The sequence below is a fragment of the Daucus carota genome, chromosome 7, assembly GCF_001625215.2.
Source record: "Daucus carota subsp. sativus chromosome 7, DH1 v3.0, whole genome shotgun sequence".
Lineage (NCBI taxonomy): Eukaryota > Viridiplantae > Streptophyta > Magnoliopsida > Apiales > Apiaceae > Daucus > Daucus carota.
The window spans coordinates 3327922-3351282 of NC_030387.2; the positions used below are offsets into that span (position 1 = coordinate 3327922).

The 23361-nt window shown below is 33.1% G+C and overlaps 1 protein-coding gene across 1 annotated transcript; it reads right to left on the reverse strand.

The window, feature by feature from the left end:
* Window positions 1-1094: 1094 nt before the first annotated feature.
* Window positions 1095-22861, reverse strand: LOC108194438 (uncharacterized). Its single transcript, XM_017361382.1, has 4 exons — window positions 22547-22861; window positions 22277-22448; window positions 21678-22071; window positions 1095-1299 (listed from the first exon to the last, which is right to left on the reverse strand). Exons 1-4 carry the CDS (start codon window positions 22859-22861, stop codon window positions 1095-1097), a joined length of 1086 nt encoding a protein of 361 aa, XP_017216871.1.
* Between the last annotated feature and the right edge of the window lie 500 nt (window positions 22862-23361).

Consider the following 23361-nt stretch of genomic DNA (forward strand, 5'->3'; position numbering starts at 1 on the left):
TCAGTATAATTGCAAATCATCTCAAAGCCTCACAGCTACTACCACTCCCTCTCGACCCAATCTACTATGAAAGTAATTATAATAAGCCAATATTTCAGAATATCAAGGCGACGTCAGTTAATACGGGGTTTTTTTAGTTCTTACCAAATAGACAACATCAGTAATAAACTGTATAACTTGTAGTTTGGCAACCAGCAAGTTGTAACATTGACGTATGGCAACCGGCATAAAAATGATGTTAACAAACAGCAAAGTAATTGCATCAGCAACAGCTGCTACATCATCTCACCAGTCAGCCACATTTAATCTTCCCGAACAAAATCAGTACATGGTTCATCATAAGCTCGAATTTAGCCTTTCAGAAATATAACGAACCACAAGCATGCTCAAGTTGAATCAAAATGCTTAAAAACTAAACAGAATAAATTAATCATGAGGAAAGAAATTAAACAATCTTAGATGGACAATCTGAAGACACCACAAACAATATCAGAGTACCAAGACTACCAAAAAAGTAAAATAGCAAAAGCATCCAGTACAAGAACGGAACAGATAACCTTATAAGTCAACTCCGCCATTGGTTTCTACAAATCCTCTTACATAGCATAACATGCAAATTCTGAAAAGCTTGCCAGAGCAATTTGTGCATGCAGAGTAAAACAAACAAATCAACCCTCATTTATTCCTGAAAGAAAAAGAAAAGCATATACACAATCATCCATCTAGCATAAAACATCATGTTCTACTGTTTTTACTTGATTTATATTTTCGGTCTTTCTAATGTGTGCCCAAGGGCACACAATAAGCACAAACTTTCATGAAAATGGCCTATTTTGATTGGTGGAAGTGGTGTGAATGCAGGGGGGCTATTAACATTTATTACATATCCACCAATCAAAAGCTAGTATTCACATGGAAGTTAGTGACTATTGTGTGCCCTTGGGCACACCATAGAAAATTCGTTATATTTTTTCACAGAATGAGCATTTTTCGATTTACCTCAGCATCAGAATTGCTCGAGACCAAACCAACCGAAGTAACATTAGAAACTATAGTACAGTTAAAAAAAATTCACAAAACTGAGTAGAATATGACTACCTTCCTCGAGACCTGCTCCTACTACGTCTTGCATCATCATATCTGCTTCTTTCACGGTCTTTACGATAATCTGGACTTAAGCTACGATTCCTGCTTCTGTGATGATAATCCCTGTCCCTTCCACGGTATTCATGGGATGATCTGTCCCTGCTTCGACTACGACTCCTCCTCCTACCCTTATCTCTATATTCATCTCTGTATCTGAGAATGTTCTCAAGAGAAGTGAGCAGTGCAATATTAAGTATCAAGCACTAATATATCTAATGTCAAAGCATGCTGCGAATTAAATTTACTAGAAGTAATACCCACACATAACTTGTCAAATCTATAAGATATTTTGGGTAAGTCAGAGTCCTTACCACATAGACGAGACCAACGTATCAATCACTGGTTATCTATCCTTGATTCAATTCAACTAAGCAAGTAACACAATAAAAATTGAAGATATTATTAAACTAATATTATACTAAAATAAAAAATACTAATTAAACAATTAACAAAAATATTTAGAATCTAAGTATCCCCACACTTAAAGAATTTATTTCTTCAATGAATAAAACAACAACAAAATAATAATAATAATAATAATAATAATAATAATAATAATAATAATAATAATAATAATTCTAAAAAGTAACAAAAAGAATAAAAAGTATTATACAAATAAAAGCTAAGAATATCCCCATATTACATACGCACCAAGTGGCACTCAGAAAAATAATTGAAATGGGCCTCCATTTAATAATTATCCCGCTCCAGAAATAGTTCAACTGTTATTTTTGAAACACAACATCAGTATTGAGCTGCCCAAGTGGTTGATAAGTTGGTTCAGGGTACCATATGTAACATTTTTCATCTTTTTTTTGAAAGAGCTTGGGCTTGAACAGATCACAAAACATATGGGTTGGGCTGACTCAGGTGGACTAGACCTAGGAAACTTGGGTCGGGCTCTGCCTTTAGAACTTGGCCGGGAGTAGAAGGCCCAGCAATAAGTTAACAGCCCTAAAAATCTTGAGCTCCAGATTCTATTGCATCGCCAATAGATGAAGGTGTACAGCAGTACCAGAAGTCTGCAACAGTATCTAGAAATACTGAAAGCTTCCTCATTTAAAAAACACAATGCTTCTCCTTATTTTTTTTTTTTTCCTTTTTGCACTTTCATTGCATTAAATATTAGTTAATTATTCCTTGTTTTTCACCTGCAAAACTCATCTCTCGAACACTTCACACAAAATTTATCAATGCACCTTATAGGAGTTAAAAAAAAATCTAAAAAGAATACAAAAAAATAATTTTTTTTATAACTATACAAAACCCCCAATAAACGCTTTTTTATTATCATTAGCTTGACTTAATTAAATAACTATTATCAATGATGTGAAAAAGCAAACAAATGTAAATATCTTTAAATTATAATTAATTAAATTATGTGAGCACTAATTAAATTATCAAGAATATATAAAAATTGACACGTGAGAGCTAGGTGATGTTCAAGAGATTTGGGCTTGTGAAAGTATTTAGAAAAATCATCACTTACCCGTTTATAGTTAGTTTTTATAAAATCCTCCAACATCGGATCAATAAAAAACATGCGTATATTCTCAATCCTAACATCATTAGAATCAATTTCATCTAAATTTGGTTATATCGCATCTACCCCAACTCAATTCATAATATCTTATTTGAATCAATTTCTACCACAAATTTATCATCACCTTCATCAAATAGCATGCAAAAAGTGTCATCTAAAAAATTAACCTCATTACTATCGAAAGATTTTTCACACAAGTTAATTTCTTGAGAGGTGTAAGGATCAACAAGAGTAAAATTTCATCTTCATCATCAAAGTCATCAAAAATTATTTTACCTTTACTTGCCTCATCTGTCGACTCTTCGAACTCCTCTTACCACTCCACGAAGTTGCACCATCAATTTAACTCGTATAAAAGTTCACCGTTTAATTGCGCATCTCTACGAATTGAGTTACTTGTTCAGTTATCTAAGCCAATGTGTATTCTATCAACTTGTTATGAGCTTGCATCTCACTAAGACTAGTTTCAAATTCTTCATTTTTATCCTATTTGTGTAGAAATAAATTTTTTTAAAAGAATTTCCAAGTTGGACCTTTGTAGTGGTTGAGCTTGGCTTGGACTAACTTGCATCTCTTCCAACTGAGAATTAAATTGTTGATCTTGAGCATATGAGGAGATAAAATTTTCCAAGGCAGTTTCCAAGCTAGACTTTTGTGGTTGATATAAATTGTTTTGGTAGGGAAAATCAGGATAATTTTCCCAACTAGCATTGTGTGTCTCAGAATATAGATAATATTGTGGTATTTGGTTAGGGTTGTAGTTTCTTTGGTTTGGATAATAGGGGGTATTAAATAGGAAAAAATTTGGAGTGTGTCCCTGCATACCACAAACTTCACAAGTAGCAACCAAATATGAAAATCTAGACTCAAGTTTCTCGATTGTTTGAGAAGACTTCTACATAGCCTTAACCAATGCTTTCATGCTTTCTTCTTCTTCCTCCATTCACTTGCTTACTTTCTCGTTTTAGCAACCTGAAACTCAAATACTACAAGAATAAGAGGAAATCACAAGCAGATATAAATTTTAGAAACAGGACATCTAAAGATTCAATGAAAATTTCTTATGTTAGTGTGGTTTAAATTCATAATATATTTAAATTTAATTAAAAATTCAATCATATTGATGTAAATATCTATAAAAAACTCATAATTATTCATATATTTAAATAATTTTGAAATTTTGGATTATATATTTTTAAATTAAACATAATCATTCATATTCAATAACAATAAATAAAAAATCATATTATTATGAAACCAATACTATGTCCATTAAATATGATTGAAACCCAAGTAATAGAAAATATTAATGATCTTGTAACAATAAGTAGATGTGTGTAATCCAATAATCAAAATCATAAATTTTTTCTTAATTGAATTGGACAAATATACTTACTCAATATCAAAACAAACTTCCTTAAATTAACAAAATTGATAAAATTTGAAATTGTACAACACTACATTTATGTGATAGACAAATTAGTTAAGGAGATGAACAAAGAAGAAATTAACTAGAGTAATTATTTATTTAAAAAATTAATGTGTCGTGGTCTATCTAGCAAGCAAAAAGCATGAGATAACAATGTGACATTCAATTGAATCAGATTTGCGAAATTTAACGACTACTATATTTTTCATTACAAAGAATTGACCTTGACATGACACTAACACAAATATTGGAAACCATACATTTCACTCATCCAGCAACAGAATATTGAAAACTGAAAAACTTTAAACAAAAAACTTCTATTGACTCAATGAAGATAAAAACAACTGGACTGACATATAGGATAGAGGAATATATGAGTTTCAGTTTGCCTTCATCGCTTCCATCATGCATGCGTGGTGTTTCAAATGATTCGTGGATCTGAAAAAGTGGATGGTGCACAAGTGCTTCAACTAACGGTCTTTGCTCTGCAAGAGTTTGGGTGCATTGCACAATTAAATCCACATATTGGGGCAAAAAAGTGACTCAGAACATTTACCTAAAGAATTCTTGTGATTTGTCTGCTAGTTAAACCCTTGTTTGAATTTCTAAAAAAATTTCAAGTGTGTTTATGTTCAATGGTCTATGGTGGGCCTGTCGAAAATAACTAAACAATTTATCAGCGTCACTTTGATTGAGATGATTAACCAGTCCCAGAGCCAACTCAATGCCACCCACGCCTAACCTCCAAATATCACCCACTGTAGTGTCAGCCCCAACTTGACCCCTCTCGGGAGGATTAACATTTTTTGATCGGGTGATCTTGGTACCGGTTTTATTAAGTACCCCTTTTGAAAGTCATAAACCAATGCACAAATCTTAATCGTCAGAGATTACGGTGCTACAAAAAATCAACCAAGAGTCGAGAATCCCAAGAGTCTAGTCAATCACCGTGGATAAATTGAAGACCTTCAATGACTTGTCTCAAAATGAAAGTAAGGGTCTTCTCCGGAATAAAGAGATTCTTCTTTCGGATTAAATTATGAAGATTACTACACATTTCTTCCATATATATGATAAAGTACGAACCCCATGTTCTTAATGGATGATCATTCTTACAACGTTAAGAATTTTGAGACGTGCAAATTCAAGATTTCTGTGAACCTGCAACAATGCATTAAATTTCTCTCTGTTGAGCCTACAAGGAAGAGTTTTCAAGATTTTACTGTTTCACAATATTTCTTTACCGTTTCACAACATTATATATAATACTAGTAGTATTATGTTTTTCTTCAAATATAGTACTCTACTTTACTCAAAAAACTATTACAAGACTAGTTATCATATACTATTCTTTCACTTAAAAAACTAGTGCAATTAGACCTATCAATATAGGCCCACAATCATATATCCAGTCCAAACCAAACCAATTTTTAAAATTTGGCCCTACAAAAAGTCACATATTTTATTTGGATTTGGTTGGTTTTGAAATCACCTTTTTATCCAAAATATGGACCAAATATATGATATCCATATTTCAAAGAAAAAGACTTCAACCTAGAGTCCGATTGGAGATTCAGTACTGTAACTTTCGGCGCACTTAAAGCTCAGCTGTCAACTCCCGACTAATTTCCGTAAGGTTCCGGCTGATTTTCTCCCTCTGTAGCTTCCCTGGTATATATCTCTACAAACATCTATACATACATAAACACACACATACCTATATATATGTTTATGTATGTATGATTATTTACGTATGTTTGATATATGTATGTATGTTTAGGTATGTTTATCAAATTTAGTATCGATTGTGATAACTTATGTATATGTGTTTACATTTTATCACGTGTTTATGTATTTTTCTTATTTGGGTAGTCTAAATCTAAAGTGTATATCTATATTTTCGTGTTTCCTGTTGATTTAATGTAGATTTAAAGTTGTAATGGAAGAAGAACAAAGTTCGACCTCTAGTAGACCTACAAAAACATTTAAGAAATCTACATCAATAATTTGGAAATTACTTGATAAGTTTGTGGAGAATGGAATACAAAAGTCTAGATATAAAAAATTTGATCAAGTTTATATAAGTGAACATTGTACCTCAAATATGCGAAAACATATGATGTAAGAATATGGAGAAGTTGTACCCGGTGATGAGCTCGAAATTGTTCCATTTGAGCAAAGTGTTTACCTGAATCCAGTGGGAAAATCAATAGTACAACATAACTTGCCTTCTAATTTTGTTGAATATGATGGAATTTGCTGAATGCATAGGTATTCAAATCACAAAGTACAAGATGTTTCAAGAAACACTATAAAAGATGATATCTTGGATATATATTGGATGTAAAAGAGAAAAATGAAACAAGAGTTAGAGTCTTTATCTGGGAGAATATGTCTTACATCTGATTTGTGATCTTCATCAATTATGGATGGGTACTTATCTCTTACTACACATTATGTGGATGAAAATTGGAATTTATACCTCCACAACATACAGGACAACTGTTGACAAAAAAATTTATTAGTTTACTTAAAGAGTGGTGAATTGAGAGAAATGTGTTTTCATTAACTCTTGACAATGCTTCTGCAAATAATTCTTTCGTAGAAATTTTGAAAAGTCACTTGAATATGATTGGTGTCTTGCTTTGTGATGGAGATTATTTTCATGTGCGTTGTGGTGCACACATCTTGAATTTGATTGTTCAAAGTGGCCTTAAAGTGGTAGATAATTATGTAATTAAAGTTAGAGAAATGGTAAAATATGTTAGAAGAGTAAAAACAAGGATGATAAAATTGGCAAAGTTCGTTAGTCAACTTTCAGTCAATTGCAAGAAGAAGCATTGTCAAGATGTTCTAAAAAGATGGAACTCTACTTCTGTCATGCTTGAGAGTGCGTTGCCATACAAGGTTGCTTTATCTCAGTATGGATTACTAGAAAAAAATGTGAGTTTTTTTTAACAGATGAAGAATAGGCCAAACTTCATAAAATTTGTCAATATTTAAAGCCTTTCTATGATATCACAATTCTCGGGAAGTCAATATCCAACTTCTAATCTTTATTTTCACGGGGTGTCCAAGACACAGTCACTTGTTAGCACGGAATTGCAAGATGAGAGTAGCTAGTATTCTATATGAAACGGCGTTTGAAATGCATGAAAAGTTTGTGAAGTATTTGGAGAATTATAGCTTGATTTTTTCATTTGCTGTAGCTACTGAGTGGTGCTTGGTACAATTCAAATATGAACATTGTAACGACCCAGATTTTTAAAATCTAATTATTATTATAAAAATGATTTTCTTCAAAGAAGGGAATAGATTTTATTCCAGTTTAATGAGTTTTCAAAATTTTATATTAAGCCCCGGGTTATTGTAAATTTTGGTATTTAATGGTTTCTACAAAACTGAGTTTTATATATTGTTTTTCAAAATATAGATAATTGTTTATGTGAATATAATCATTATGTTATTAAGTGTTATGTGTATAAGGGTTCGTGCAATTTATTATGGTTAATTATAAATATTGTGAGATTATTATATGAATTTTTGTGAATTTTGTGTTAATTGCTTTATTGAGTTGACTGCTCTAAGGTGTTCGTATTTGGGAGATTTCAATTTCTATATGCTCGGGATAAAATATAGTGTATTCAGATATTTTCATATTGATTTACGGATTGCTATATGATTTTATAATCGATTTGTGGATTTAATCGCATATTTTATATTTAATTATTAATTATTTGATTTCCTGAAAACTGTCCACTCTTAACGGTGTATCGTTTTTACTTCCCAAAAGTTTCGGCAAAACTTGCCTTTAGCTTAATTTGAATATTCCGAACATTTTTCATGTTTTGACTTTTTCGATCCGGAGTACGGTTATCCCCGGAGTCGGTCCGGCGGAGTTTTGCGGGTATTTTAATTATCGATAATTATCTGGTTGTCTTGATATACGTGAAAGTCAGATATTTTGATTATTATATTATTTCATTTATCGAAATACGTGCAAGTGGGACCCGCATACTAATTATTGATTTAAAATGCCCCGTTTTGATGATTATCCCGAAAACCTGTACCGATTGAACCCGGTTTATTAATATTTAGCTACTAAACATCGTATTTTCATATCATAAACGATCCAATGGGGTAGAAATTATTCATAAATATAAATACACCCTTCTATTGCTTTTTCTCACATGTACAATCATTTTGCAAGTTTCAATTCACGAATATCGAGAGAAACTAGCGGCGTTCTTCGTAATCAAACGAGGATTTGAAGGTGTTATTTGGATCCGATAGAGGCGTAAGAATAGTCAAATCGAAACTCTCGACGAGTAGAATCTAGTAGAATCAGTCGTTTATGTGCATATTCAACAGGTGATTTTATATTATTTTTACGAAATTCGAATTATTTGCTTTTAAATGATGAATTTTTGTAGATTGTATTGTTTGATTGTTTTAACAATTCCATGTTGTAGAGCATCGCATGCCATTCGTTTTCATATATCATATGTTGATTTTTGAGCTCAATAACATATAGAAACAAGGGTTTGATTCCTGAGGTTGTGTTCTTGAATTAATGTTCTTGAAACTTTTCAATTGAAATTTGTGTATTTTTTTCTGGTTAATCCGGGTTAAAACTAAGGTTACTAGTGTCTTTATATGATTGTGAGGAGCATGTGTATGTGATTACTGAGGGTGGAGGACGCCGGGAAATGGTTTTCCGGCGAGTTAATGGTGTGCTGACGACAAATTGCAGTTTGGTCTCCAATGTTATGAAGATGGTGAAGTTATTTTATTTGGGTTTCTGTTTTGACTTATCAGCTCCCGTAACTTTTACACGTTAGAGTTTTAACCTTGCGAGTGAATTTCGAAAACTGTACACTTTAAACCTTTTCAATTTGTTTTTTTAAAATTGTTTTAGTCAATTATTTTAATTCCAAAAATAGTTTTTAATTATTTCTTTATTGGGAAATAAATCTAAATTAGTTTATTAATTAATTTTGATTAGTAATTAATTATTTTAACTGATCAATTAATTTAAATATTAATTGATTAACTAATTTAATTAATTATTAATTGATTAATTAATAGGATTTAATTATTCTTTTTGATTTAAAAATTCCGAAAAATAGTTTCGAGTTTTGAAAATATTTTTCCAAATTATGTTTAGGGCTCGATAATTGTTTATGAATGATTTCAAGTCCAATTCCAAGTAGCCGGACTTGATTATTTATTCGCAAATTGATTCTTGTATCCGTTTTAATTCCGAAAAATGTTTGAAAATCCCGGAAAATTTCAGAAAAATCATTTTCAACTTGAGACTTAATTTGGTAATGGATGGGAGGGGAAACCATATGTGCTAAGTGATGTATGCTACATGTTTGATGTGTTATGTGTTGATAGGAGTGTTAGAAAATGATTTTGATCATATCTTTTAATTTGTAATTCAGAATTATATGAAACGAAAAAGAGATTAAAACTTGTGGAGTCTATTGTAACATAATGTGATAATATGATAGAGTATAGGTTGTGACCGTATGTTGTCTAATATGCAAAATGTGATAAAATGTGATTTGATTGTTATAAATTGATAATTACGTGAAATACGTGTTTTGTTCTGGGATTAAAAACACGATAAATGATTTGTATTACATAGTGTCGTGTCTTAATTGATGTCGGATAAAAGCATATGGATTATAGAATTTAGGGTTGATTGATTGATTGTTGGTTGGAATATGTTAATATGTGGAATATGACTTGACTATATGGTAGAGTCAAAGCATGATTATGTGTTAAGTGATATATATCTGATAGGTTTAAAAAAGATATACAAGTGGGTATCAATATACGTGATATGTATATTCAATAGATGGTTTAGTGATTATAGTATTATCTTATTTTCGTAAAGGATTTGGACGAGACAAGTACGTTCGAAGACGTCAGAAAGTCAAAGGGCGTTGCAAAGTGAATAAGGAACGAATCGAGGAAGCGAAGCAGTTGCGAGTAGAGTATAGCCAGGGATGGTCTAGAGATTATGATATGCATAGATTGTGAAAGTTGAAAGATGAGATTGAGATGTGAGATTGAAGTCAGATTTAAGGCAAGTATCCTGCACCCTACTCTTGGATATATTGCAAAAAAAATTCTGATCCATACTTTTGATATATGTTGCAAGTATTCCTACCTCTCTTTTCTACATTTGAAAGTGCAAGTATTCGGATCCATTCTTTTGAAACCTCAAGATTCAGAAATTTTCAGTTTTATATATTAATTTGAAGTTCAGATTGTCATTGAAGCATGTGTTTCTCAGTGATAATTAGAGCTTTGAATGAATTGGGATATTCTTGATTATTCAACCCACCATTGTCATGCTGGTTTAGCAGGCTAAATATAGTAAACTTAGCCGATAATGGAGGATACTGAATAGTTAGGGATTTCCTGAACTATGATTTATGAAAGGATGGATTATGATTTATGAAAAGTTAATTATCAAAGTTTGATTTAGAATAATTTTGTTATCGATGATTATTGTGATTCTGTTCGGTTGATTTACATTGGTTTATTGAATTGAATTATAAAATTGGATTATTGTTTTTATAAAAGTATGTGGACCAGATTCGTGGTCAGACCAGATGAGTGGTCATATTAGGCCAATGTGTGACTTGGATACTGTGATAGAGCATGGCGGGGCCTGCTCGAGGTTAGTGCATGACTGATCAGCTGCCTAACCTTGGTTTTGATAAAAAATATAATAGTCCAATTCAATAATTCTTTTGGAAAGATTGAATTCCTCAGTATTCCATTACTTCAATGTATTGTGAATCCTTCTAAACAATACCGTGGTCCCGTGAATTCATGTTGAATCTTTTGATAAGTATTTTGAACTCGTGAGCTTATGTTATATCATTTCAGAATCATCATTGTTTATTACTACTTGCTGAGCATTGTTGCTCACTCTTGCTATTCCTTTCTCAACCATTTCAGAAAGGTTAAAGATGAGTTGCCGGATTGTGATTGTAAGTAAGGCTAAGGCTAGGAGAGGAATCAGAGGTGTTAAAGATCCAGTGGTCGAGGAATGTTTAGGAAGATTGGTAAGGTTGGTGCTAGCTAGAGTTGTGCTATTGAGATTCAGTTGTAAGTCATAGCTGGAATAGATTGATAGTGATTCCTCTTATTGAAGATGAGATGATGTTGTAAGATATTGTTTATTGATAGTGGTTGATTCTAATTTCAATACTGTAACCTGGATGCGATCCTGTTGTTTTTAGAGGGTTAAAGTGTTCCCTCTTTTAAATTTTTTACTAAGCTTTCATGTTTTAAATTCTTTGATTCTCATTATCTTTTCAAAATAAAAAATTACAGGTTTTCAAAAGTATTTTAAAAAGGTTTTTGTGTGGTGATGTCGGAATCCAGGCCCCCGGATTCGTGGACCTTCACAAACATGTTCCAACCTTATGCTTTATTTGTGGATTAATCGGCCACAGTGATAATTTCTGTGCCAAACTATTCGACGGTCAAGGAGAGAATATTGAGCGTCCATATGGTTCATGGATGCGTGATGATCCGAAGAGTCGATCTTATACGATGGGAAACAAGTGGTTGCGTTCAAACGGAGCAACTCTGATGACCAGTTTAGGAAACAAGAAGTGTAACATGGCCACCTCAGCAAATTTAGCAACGGTGAATACATCCCAGATTCTGGGAAGGTGGAGGTCTTAATACATCCCAGATTCTGTTATCGGATAATCATGAGTCTCACTATATTCACGAAGAGGATTCAATTGATACTATTGAAATTGTGCTCACAGTTCCAAAAAGAAGGAAATTAGGGGATTATTATAATTCACCAGATGATAATATGGATAACAACTCTCCAGGAGATGACATAGATGTTAACGTATAGGAGAACCAACAGAACCAAAAAAATGAATATTTGGCCGGTACAGCTTCGCTGGCCCGCCGCTCATTATTGAGTATTTAAGTTGGAATTGCCAAGGTATGGGTGCACCTTGGAAATTACAGTTCCTTCAGGACGAAGTTCGTCAACAACGACCCTTGTTTATATTTTTGTGTGAGACGTTAAGTTCAAAAGCAAAGATGGAATGGGTAAGAAGTCGGGTGGGTTTTCAAGGAATGGTAGTTGTGGAAGCTGCAGGCCGTAGTGGAGGTTTTGCGTTATTATTGAAAAATCAGGATCAAATCAATCTATGTAGCCTGTCAAAAAATCACATTGATGTGGAGATAATGCATCATGACAGTCCTGCATGGTGCTTGACAAGTTTTTATGGCGAACCTAACAGAAGTCAGAGGAAGAGAACGTGGGGTCTTTTAAGCTATCGAGTGACTCCAACCTCCCATGGTGCATTATTGGGGACATGAAAAATATTGTCTCACCAGCAGAGAAGGAGGATCTCTGTACCCTCAGTTGTTGTTGGATGGGTTTAACGATACCTTGGAGGAGATAGGGCTTACAGACCTAGAATTGAATGGTCATCCGTTCACTTGGTAAAGAGGTAAGGATACAGTTTCGTGGTTGGAAATTCAATTAGATCGAGCGATGATCACAAGAGAATGGACTCATTTATTTCCTATTGCTAAGTTGTATAATTCGGAAGGGCCATCGTCAGATCATAGTGCCATATTTCTCGAGCCATCTTGTAGAAATGCATTCAGGAAGAGCAAACGATTCCGCTTTGAAAATGCATGGCTCACAAAGCCTTCATGCTCAGGCATTGTTAGGGACAAACTGGGATGCTTAGGCTCATTCGAGTATTTAACAGAAAATCAAATTTTACGTAGAAAATCTCACAAGCTGGGGCAAGAAAATAATTGGTAGTTTTAATAGTCGAAATAAACAGTGCCATTTGAGGCTCAAGTTCCTTCGGCGAAAACATGATGCTCAGTCGATAAAAGAATATAAGGATACCAAGCATCAGCTGTTTTTAATTTTGAATCAAAAGGAAATATTCTGGCGCCAAATACTGAAACAACTCTGGCTCAAGGTTGGAGATAAGAATACGAAGTACTTCCATGCAGCTTGCAATAAAATGGGAAGTACGAAGCGCATTATTAAATTGTAAAACAGCTCAATGGTTTGGTTAGAGTTGCAAAGCGGTCGGCAACAACTCATCATTACATTTTTCTATATGGAATTATTCACTGCAGCTCCAGTGGAGTATGATGAAGTCCTTGATTGTGTTCCGCAAACAATATCCAATGAGCAGAATTCAGATTTAAACAAAGAGCTAACCAGGGAGGAAGTGAAAACCGCATTATTCCAGATGCATCCTGATAAGGCCCAGGCCCGGATGGAATGACCCCTGCTTTCTTCCAGAAGTATTGGCATATTGTTGGGGAAGATGTTTATTAGGTAATGAAACAATTCTTTGCTACATATGAAATTGATCAGGGTCTTAATGATACAAATATTGTTTTGATTTCGAAAAAGAAAAACCCAACGACGGTAGGGGACCTACGTCCGATTGCTTAATGTAATGTACTCATAAAAATCATAACCAAGGTAATGGAAAATAGAATGAAAGGTCTGCTTGAAGATGTTGCCTCACACACGCAAAGTGCGTTCATCACGAAACGTCTCATTTCAAACAATGTTATGATTTCCTAGGAAGTTATGCCCTACCTGAAAGGTAAGAAGACAAGAAAAGACGGATACATGGTCCTCAAACTAGATACGAGTAAGGCTTATGATCGTATAAAGTTGAATTTTCTCAAAACCATTCTCCTAAAGATGGGCTTCTCACAATGGTGGGTTCATTTAGTTTTGAAATGTGTTACCACGGTTGTCTATTCCACCAATCATGAAGAATATGACATGGGGCCTATTCAACCAACTCGTGGAATCCGTCAAGGTGACCCACTCTCCCCTTATTTATGATCTGTGCTGAGGGTTTGTCCACTTTATTGAGGACACGTGAGGTTCAGAGTCTCATTCATGGTATTATAATATGTAGACAAAGCTCCATTAATTACTCACACGCTATTTACCGATGATTCTTTTTTTATTTTGTAAAGCTGATATTCTTGAAGCTACGAGGATATTAGAATTCTTGGAGCTTCTGAGAGAGCCTCAGGCCAGCAAGTAAATAGATCTAAGTCATCGATCTCTTATAGTGCTAATGTGTTAGACTACAACCGATAGCCAATAGGACAACTTTTGCAAATGTAGGAAGTAAATGCTCATTCTACGTATTTAGGCATGCCAAATGTGTTTGGCAAAAACAAAGGAATCAACGTTGCTGGGTTACTTAAAAGATAATACTAATATGAGAATTCGCAGCTGGAGTGCTAACGATGTATCGAGGGTGGGCAAAGAAAGTTTAGTAAAGCAAGTGGAACAAACTCTTCCTTTTTATGCTATGAGTGTGTTTCTTCTGCCCCTAGACATCACAAGAAACATTGGGAAAGCTTTAACCCGTTTCTGGTGGAATTCTTCTCAGGCTCAGGCTTCAAAAATTAACTGGATGTCATGGGAAAGATTGTTGAAACATAAACATGCAGGGGGATGGGATTTAGGCACTTTTGAGACTTTAATATCGCGATGCTTGGTAAGCAAATTGGCGGTTGATTTCAAACCCAAATAGCCTGGTATCGAGGTTATTCAAAGCCAGATACTTCCCTCACTCAGACATCTTGCATGCACATATAGGGCATAACCCTGACTTTATCTAAAGAAGTCTTCTCGAAGCGAAGCAATTACTTAGAGCTGGAACTCATTGGAGTGTTGTAAATGATTCGAGCTTTATGATATTAGATCAACCTTGGTTGTTATCGAAGGAGCACCCCCATATAACTTCGAACTCAGAACCCTAATAGAATAAAATAGTGTCATCTCTCTTATGCATGAACGTAAAAGAATGGGATATGGAGGTTCTGTCAGACCTTAACAAAAAGGACCAAGCTTCTGTTCTGGATATCCCTCTTACAAATTCGAATCATGTGGACACTTTGTTCATGCACCTTGAAGTTTCGGATATTTACTCGATTAAGTCGCATATAAATTTCTACAAGCTCATAAGGGAAGTTAGAATACAAGAGAGAACGATAATATTTGGCAGATGCTCTGGAGTATAAGGGTTTCTCCAAAAGCTTTGAATTTAGTTTGGAGAGCACTTTCAGATTGTCTTCCAACCTTAACCCAATTATAACTGAAATGTGTTCTGGTTCATACATTATGTCCCCGGTGCCAAGGAGAGCAAAAATCAGTATCTGATATCCTGGTGTCTTGTCTGTTTGCTTACCAGTGTTGGTCGACTCTTCCTCAAGGTACCCAACCAAATGGTGTTTCATGTTTCAAATCCTGGTTGGTTTATGTGTTATCCCCAGCTAGTGCTAAAATGCAAGCATTAATCGTTACCTTATGTTGGTCCATTTAGAGAGCAAGATATGACCGCGTTTGGAATCAAAAAACTTCAACGATTCACAAAACAGTTGTAGTAGCAAGGCAGTATCTTACTCATAACCCAATGCAGGTCGTATGTCCCTCCACTTCAGCCTCATGTATAAGGAGAAACAACAACTAGATGGGTTAGGCCTCAACCAAAACAAAGTTAAGGTATTAGTTAACGCAAATGTGTTCGAAGATCGGGGAGGTGTTGGTTTCGGAATGGTAGCCAGGAACTCTGAATGGGATCTGATTGAAGCAAGATCCTCACTTGGTGTCGCTGCTGATAGCTGAATCAATGGCTTTCCTTGAGTTGGATGGATGATAAAGGGTAGAATGATGCTAGTGTGGAATCTGACTGCTATACCATGGTGCAAGCAATTCGAAGTACTGTGCCCATGAAATCATACTATGGTCTGATTATCGAGGATTGCCGTTGTATGCTTCAGCGGCTAAACAACGTAGATTTTTTTGTTAAACGATCAGCTAATAGTTGTTTTTTCACCGAATTTTAATGAATTGGTCAAGCAATATTGAAATAAGCATATGAGTGGATAGTTCTAATTTTTATGTTTTAGGAAAATGTTGTTAATTTTTTTCAAAAAGATAGGCAAATTTGGTTCCCATATTTTAAAATAATAGTTATGTTTACGTTATAAGTTAGAGTGAGTCATCTTATGAAATCCAAATAAAATCTGACTATTAATTTGTGAATCTGAATTTTAAATCAGTTACTAAGATATAAGGCCACCCTTATGTAATTGCTCTAAAAAAAATTATAACAGCTCCTTCAGTAAAAAAATTAATTAAGTAAATATTTAGTTAAGTGACTGCAAAGAAAATAATTAAGATAAAATTACCATATTGGAAATAAGCATCAAGTTCAGTGACCATTTATGCTTCTCAATTTTATGATTAGATGGACCTATAGCAACCCTTAAAATAGAAGCCTGTACGAGTTGTTGAGACAAGCAGCTTTGATAAAATGATGGGCGTGTATATTTGGACTAAGCTAGTAAGTAGCCTGTCTTTAATGGAGACGATGGGTTTTAGCATGGAGATGAGAAGTTAGTTGGAAATTCTTTTATGTTTTATGGTTTAATTATTTTTTTCTCCCACTGTCTCAAGATAAGAGTCATTTTGACCATTTACACGTAATTTAAGATGTTAAAAAAATATGTTTCTATACATTACTTTTAAAAGTTTCTTTTTCTGAATAAAAATATAGATATTAAATTTCTATTTAAAAAAATTGAGATATAATATGTAGAAGAATATTTTTATTATACCTTAAATTATATGTAAAAAATATAAACCAATCTTATGTTGGGAAAGTGAAAATAACAACCAACCACGCTTTCTACAAATTTTGAACTCGCAACCTTTGTTCAAAATACACATCTGATCCAGAGGTCTCTCGAATCCTTGACTTTTTACATTTTGAAACCAAGACTGAGTTCAAGTTTTACTCAAACTAATATGTCTGTCCTATGTGCATAGGTATAATATACATTTGTTGGCTATTATAAATTAAAGTAAAATTTATATCTACATTTGTGAGTAGAAATTTGAGTTTTAAAGAACTTGTTTGTTTATAGCGGCCTCCCCTATTCTTATTCGGACGGGACTGGTTTTCCGGTGGAAAGCCCCAAATCCTTCCGTTTAATTGCTTGTTCTTTGATTTTTCTTGATTGATTTATTGCTTTTCTTAATAAATATCCCTCTGTGGGCAAAGTTTTCTTAGGTCTATATCAACGAAACTTTCGGTTTTCGTTCTTATTCGCTTCTAGAGGGCTTTTTGGATTTGTGAGTGGATCGATTATCTCCTAGTGTTGGTTCGCGGTGCAGATCTAATCGTGTTAGTTTGCCTCCCTGGTGAGAGTGTTTGATTTTTCTCTCCTTTTTTGTGAGAGTTGGTTCTTTCATGAATTATATTTGTTTCATCTTGGATATAAAGACAGGCATGTTAATCTATGTTATGTTTGTTCATCATTCTTGTAGATGTCGTATGACTGTTATTTATTGAATTATCTCCTTCTCTATGAACTTCTTTTGGTAATATTACTATCTAGTTATAAAATTTTCACCACCCTAGTGAAGCATTTTTTCATATAGTGATAAAGGTGTTCTTGCTTTACTATGAGTCAATTGTTATAATGATTCAGTAAGCTGTTTGCAGCTATGTGTTAGTCTGCTTTTTAAATCAGTATACTTGATTGATATATATTGTTTATAACTAAAAAGTAGACATCTATTCACCCCCTCTAGGTATACAATTTCAAGTTTTAGTTTTTATTTTTGTTCACAAAGATTTATTTTTCAAAGAAATTCTACAAACAAAAAATAAATATATTAGAGTCTCGATAGAATTTGTTTTTTGATGGTGATGAACAACTGATGGTAAGATACGATTTTAAGTGTTTTGGAGTAATTTTATTGTCTAGGGTAGAAAATTATTTTAGTCACAAATAAAAATTGTGGGAAAGAAGTTTCGAGTAACCTTTTTAAGTGATGAGGACTTCTAATTAACAAGCAATAAACACATTAATCTTGATGTTCGACCGGGACTTCTAATTAATAAGCAATACAGATATAATTATTAAAAATACCAAGGACCGTCTTAAAGGATGTCTCTTCAAGTGAAACTCGGTGAATTTCTAAGAAAGATACCGCAAATAACAAATGTAATATATCAATGAAAACAGAAAAGTTGATGAAGTATGGTAATTTGTGATGATTTTTTTATATTTAAAATATAATGTTCGAAAAAAAATGATATATTGTACATAGTAATTTTGTTTAGAATTATCTAACAACTCCATTTGTTAAATAATTTTAAAAAAATAATTATATTTGTATGATAAAACAAAATCATCATTTCTAGTCAAACTTGCAAAATTGATCATGTTGTAACTATAAGGTTGCTTACGAGTTAGGCCCATATATAAGTATAAATTTATTTGTTATAGTGTGGCTATTGGGCTCATTGGGTTTTGGTTTTGGGCTTATTGGTCATAGATGTTAAATTATGCTTATAAGTATCATTATAAACCCTTGTAGCTATAATCATAAACCTATAGTAATACTTATGCACACCGCCGCCTAGCACACCACCGCCTCACACACATAAAATCTTCTTCTCATATACCCCATTCCGAATTCGTTTTATCATTTGTATATCACCTGTCTTGCGTACGAGTTGTAATACCATAGCCCAGGATGCTGAATTAGAGAATTTTTCAACAAAATAACTTCGAGCCCAGGTATGTAATTTAGATTTGTATCAAATATGATTCGTAGATCTATTTACATTTAGCGCAATCATAATAAACAATTCAATGTCATTGTTAGAGATTAATGATGTATCCTAGCATGTATAAAATTTGTAAAGTAATGTACATCATTTACCATGATTGATGATAACAGGTACTGGAATTGGTATTATTTTCAATTTATTTTCGTATTTTCAAATCAAGATGTTGGATCCGACTTGTTGTCTCCGATCAGTAAGTAATGATCAATTGATTGTTCAAATTCAATATACATAATATAAGTTTGTATTTGCTTACATATATAAATTTCATATTACTTACTTAAATAAACAAATACAGAAGGATCAATTCTCCAAGCAATGAAGATGATGCTCCAAAATTACAAAATCTCAAATCATTGCTCAATGGTTGGTAAGTGAAGTTTCTTTTCTTTCAAATTTCTATATGAGGTTGACTTAATAAAATAAATATTTCAAATCATACTATTCCATATTGAATTCTTATATAATATGTTCAAAAATAGAAGACAAAAGGTATCACATGGTATAAATAAATAACAATGAATCAAGATGTAGCTTAACAATCATGTGACACAACTCAAAGAAATATGCGATTTTGATTATAGTAATACTAATAGTTAGTTCTTGATCACTAGAAAATTTACTTTGACATAAATTTGACCCCATTTTTCAATGATTAAATAGGAGTTTTTTCACTCTCATGTGTCAAAAAATTGACCAATCAAAAAAATAAAATATAATGTTGATTCATAGGTGAATTGGTTTTGAGAAATATTAATTTTGTATGTCACATCAATAGGACATTAACTCTGAGCAATCAATTGATGTTGGGCCGGCGCATGCCAAAAATAACTTCTTTGATGGAAACAACTTTTATTGCATCAGGTAACTCAAGTTCAATCCTTTTTTTCACTTGACATACACACTAGTTTTTATATAAGTTTAATTTTCACCATCCTAGTGCTGGTTACCTATATATATATTCTGAAATGGTCTACACCTATTTTTTTTTATGGAAAATGCTTGGTGCACATAATTGTGTACATAATTTTGTACAATGACATGTGGTAGATTTTAATTGGAATGCCCCCCTGTATCTACATCAACAACCCCAATTAAAACCCACCACATCAATTGTCACATCATTATGTATAAATCTTCTTTATACAATATTGTGTACCTAGCACTACTCTTTTTATATTATCACTAACATGCAGTGTTATATTATTATAGGAAAATCATGTTGCGATGGTGGAAGGGAATCAAGCTACCACCGAAGATGACAATGCAATCGATGATGTGGACGATGATGTGGATGCTTTTGTATCCTCTATCTTAGACAACAACACATTTTGATATAGTTTGCAGCTCAACATTCTGTGTTTTGGGATCTTATTGGTAATTTTATGCAAAACTATTAAGTAGTATGACGAAGTGATGCAAAATTATTTGGTTTGTATGTTTGACTTGGATTTTCTTCTTATATATGGTGGCTATATTCTGCGCAAATCTATTTGTTTATTTTTTTTTTCCAGAAAATATTTGAACGACTAGGAACATGTTTTGGTACGAACATATATGGTGAAAGATTACTAAATATATATTGTGGCATGGTGTTTTAATTCGACTAGATTATGGTCAAATTTTAAGCATCATTAAAAATTTAGGTAGAATAAAATCAATCACAAGTATCTTGTCAGAATTAATAAAAACAATCAATCTCCTCAAATTTCTGAGAAAGGGTCAGAGTAAAATTTGAATTGAAAGTAGTGAAATTTTAAAATTTGTCGTATTTCTAAATTTTTTAGTATGAAAATATTGAATTTTAAAATTTTGAGCAATATAACATGCCTATGGTCACAAATTAACAAATTTGACCCGGTTTGGTAAATTTGACCTCCTCGCCTAAATCTGGTCGTAAATGATTATATTCCACTAGATACGATAGAGTTTAATTAGGTAATACTATATTTGATGTGGTGATTTTTAATCAATTTCTTAATTAGAAAATAATTATATAATTAATAAAAATATACAATATATTTATATATACAAATATATATATATATATATATATATATATATATATATATATATAGAGTCATGCTGATCAAAGTATAATCTGGAAGAATTGGTGAACAAGGTGCAGAACTAGAAGCCTCCCCAATATTATTTAACCAATCCAAGAAGTGATATGAATTTTCGAGAGTAAATGATGTAGATGAAACAATATTATCGAGCATATGATGGTAAGGAAATATATGTTCAAGAAATCTGACATGTTTGCTAACTAAGATAGAATGGTTGTCTAATCTTAGCAGTTTGAAGCCCTTTTGAAGGTAAGGATATCCCAAAAAAATACATTGAATTGCCTTGGAATCAGACTTTTCACTAGAATGAATAGAAGCATAACATAGACACCCAACACATTTGAGTAAGGAGTAATCAAGATCCTTCTTATGTAAGATTACATAAGGACTTTTATTGCTCAAGACAAGAGTTGGCAAAAGATTCACAATATGAGTGGATGTCAAAATATAATCTCCCCAATACCTAGAAGGTAAACCTGATTGAAATCTGAGTGACCTAGAAATTTCTAAAAGATGTTTGTACTTTATTTCAACTCTAGAATTTTGTTGTGGGGTATATGTACAAGAAGTTTGGTGAGCAATACCAAACTGTTCTAGAAAAGCATGAAAGGTGTGATTGAGGAACTCAATTCCATGATCAGTCCTGATAGACTTTATAGTAGTGTTGAAGTGTGTATGCACGTACATGATTGCAAAAGGCCTTAAAAATATCCTCTTTTGTAGACAACAAGAAGGTCCAAGTGCCTCTACTATAATCATCATCCACAGTTAAAAAATACCTACAACCTTCAGTGGTTGTGACCTTATAAGATCCCCACACATCCATATGAACCAAAATAAAAGGAGAATTAGCATGACTTGAACTGTGTTTGGGAAAAGGTAACATGGACTGTTTTGCTGTAGGACACACTAGACAGTCTTTGGAACAAGGAGCTGAGATGTCTAGACTAGTGATGTGTTTCAAAATATCATGAGGTGCATGAACTAGTCTAAGGTGCCACAACTTGGAAGGAAGATTGTTGACAGATGGTCCCACATTATTGATATGTGGAATAACAGTGTTAACAAACAGATAATACAGTCCACCCTTCTGTGTACCAGAAGTCAAAACAATGCCCTTATGTTTTACCAAGAACTGGGATGAGTTAAATTCTATAGCATGTGTAGAATCGTCTGTAAGTTTGCCAATGGACAACATGCAATGAAAAGTTGGTATTGATAACACATGATGCAAGGTAAATGTTGATGTAAGAGAGACAGAACCAGTGTAATTGACTGTTATTAACTGACGAGTAGGCAACGTAACTCGAAAAGGATGTCGGAGTTTTTTTCAAATTAAAGATAAGGTTCATATCATAACACATATGGTTAGAATCACCTGTATCCATAATCCAAGTATGTAAAGAATCATGAGGTGAGTATGATAGCATAGAATAGGCCAAACCTGCTACATGATCCTCAGGAGTTCCCATAACCTTATTATTGATCATTGCAGTCATGAGTTGAGACATCTGAGCCACTTGCTGCTCCAACTGCTCCAAAGAATGTTGCTGAGTAGTTGCAACAGTAGAATTAGGATAATGAGCATATATCGTGTTCCTCTGCCTCTTGGAGGATATCCAATCAATTTATAACAATTGTCTTTCACATGACCTTCCTTGTGACAGTAAACACACTTCAACGTTGCACGTTTAGTTAAGGAATCATTGGTGTTGTTAGGAACAGAGGACTGCATCTTTGAGGTTTGAGAATTGTTCTTGACATTTGCAGTAAATGACTGAGTGGTATTGTGTCCCATCCTCTGTCTTTCTTCCTCTTTCACAAAAGAATAAGCTTGTGGTACACTAGGTAATGGATTGATCATGAGAGTCTGTCCTCTAGCAGCTGTAAAGCTTTCATTGAGGCCCATAAAAAATTGTAACAGTTTCTTTCTCTGATCCCTTTCCTCCTGCATCTTGTGCATCTTGTGAGAATATCAGTATATATTATTATGTTCATTAAATCCTTATCATGTTTATTTCTCAGCATATATTGATGAAGCCTTATCATGTTAATCTCCAAACATACTAAAACCGTCACTACTACATGTAGTCATGTACAACTAGTTATAGCAGTATTTAACCCAACATATAGTCATAAATGTATAAGAGAATATTTTGATGAAAGTGAGTATGGGGTTGGAAGGAGGAATGTGGTTAAGGTGATATGGAGTTGAGGTATTATTTGCCATATCTATGTGTTCTTGAGTGGTGGAGTGAATATGGTTGATTTAAAATATTATTGAATGACTAATTAAAATTAATTTAAAAATATTAAATAATATTTTCTACATTTCTTAGGCATTCATTTCGTTTTCTATTAACAATTTACTTATAATAGTATAAATTGACACTGATGAAATGTAATGAAATATGTCATAAATACCAGTATAATTAAAAAATTAATTTGTGATAAAATTACTAA

What these genes read in the sequence shown, in the direction of transcription:
- LOC108194438 (XM_017361382.1), bottom strand. Translation starts at nt 22,861, where the DNA reads ATGCACAAGATGCAGGAGGAAAGGGATCAGAGAAAGAAACTGTTACAA. An exon ending in ACTGTCACAAGGAAGGTCAT is followed by an intron (nt 22,449 to 22,546) that starts GTGAAAGACAAT and finishes GCAACTACTCAG; the next exon opens with CAACATTCTTTGGAGCAGTT. An exon ending in TACTTGGATTATGGATACAG is followed by an intron (nt 22,072 to 22,276) that starts GTGATTCTAACC and finishes GCAAACTTACAG; the next exon opens with ACGATTCTACACATGCTATA.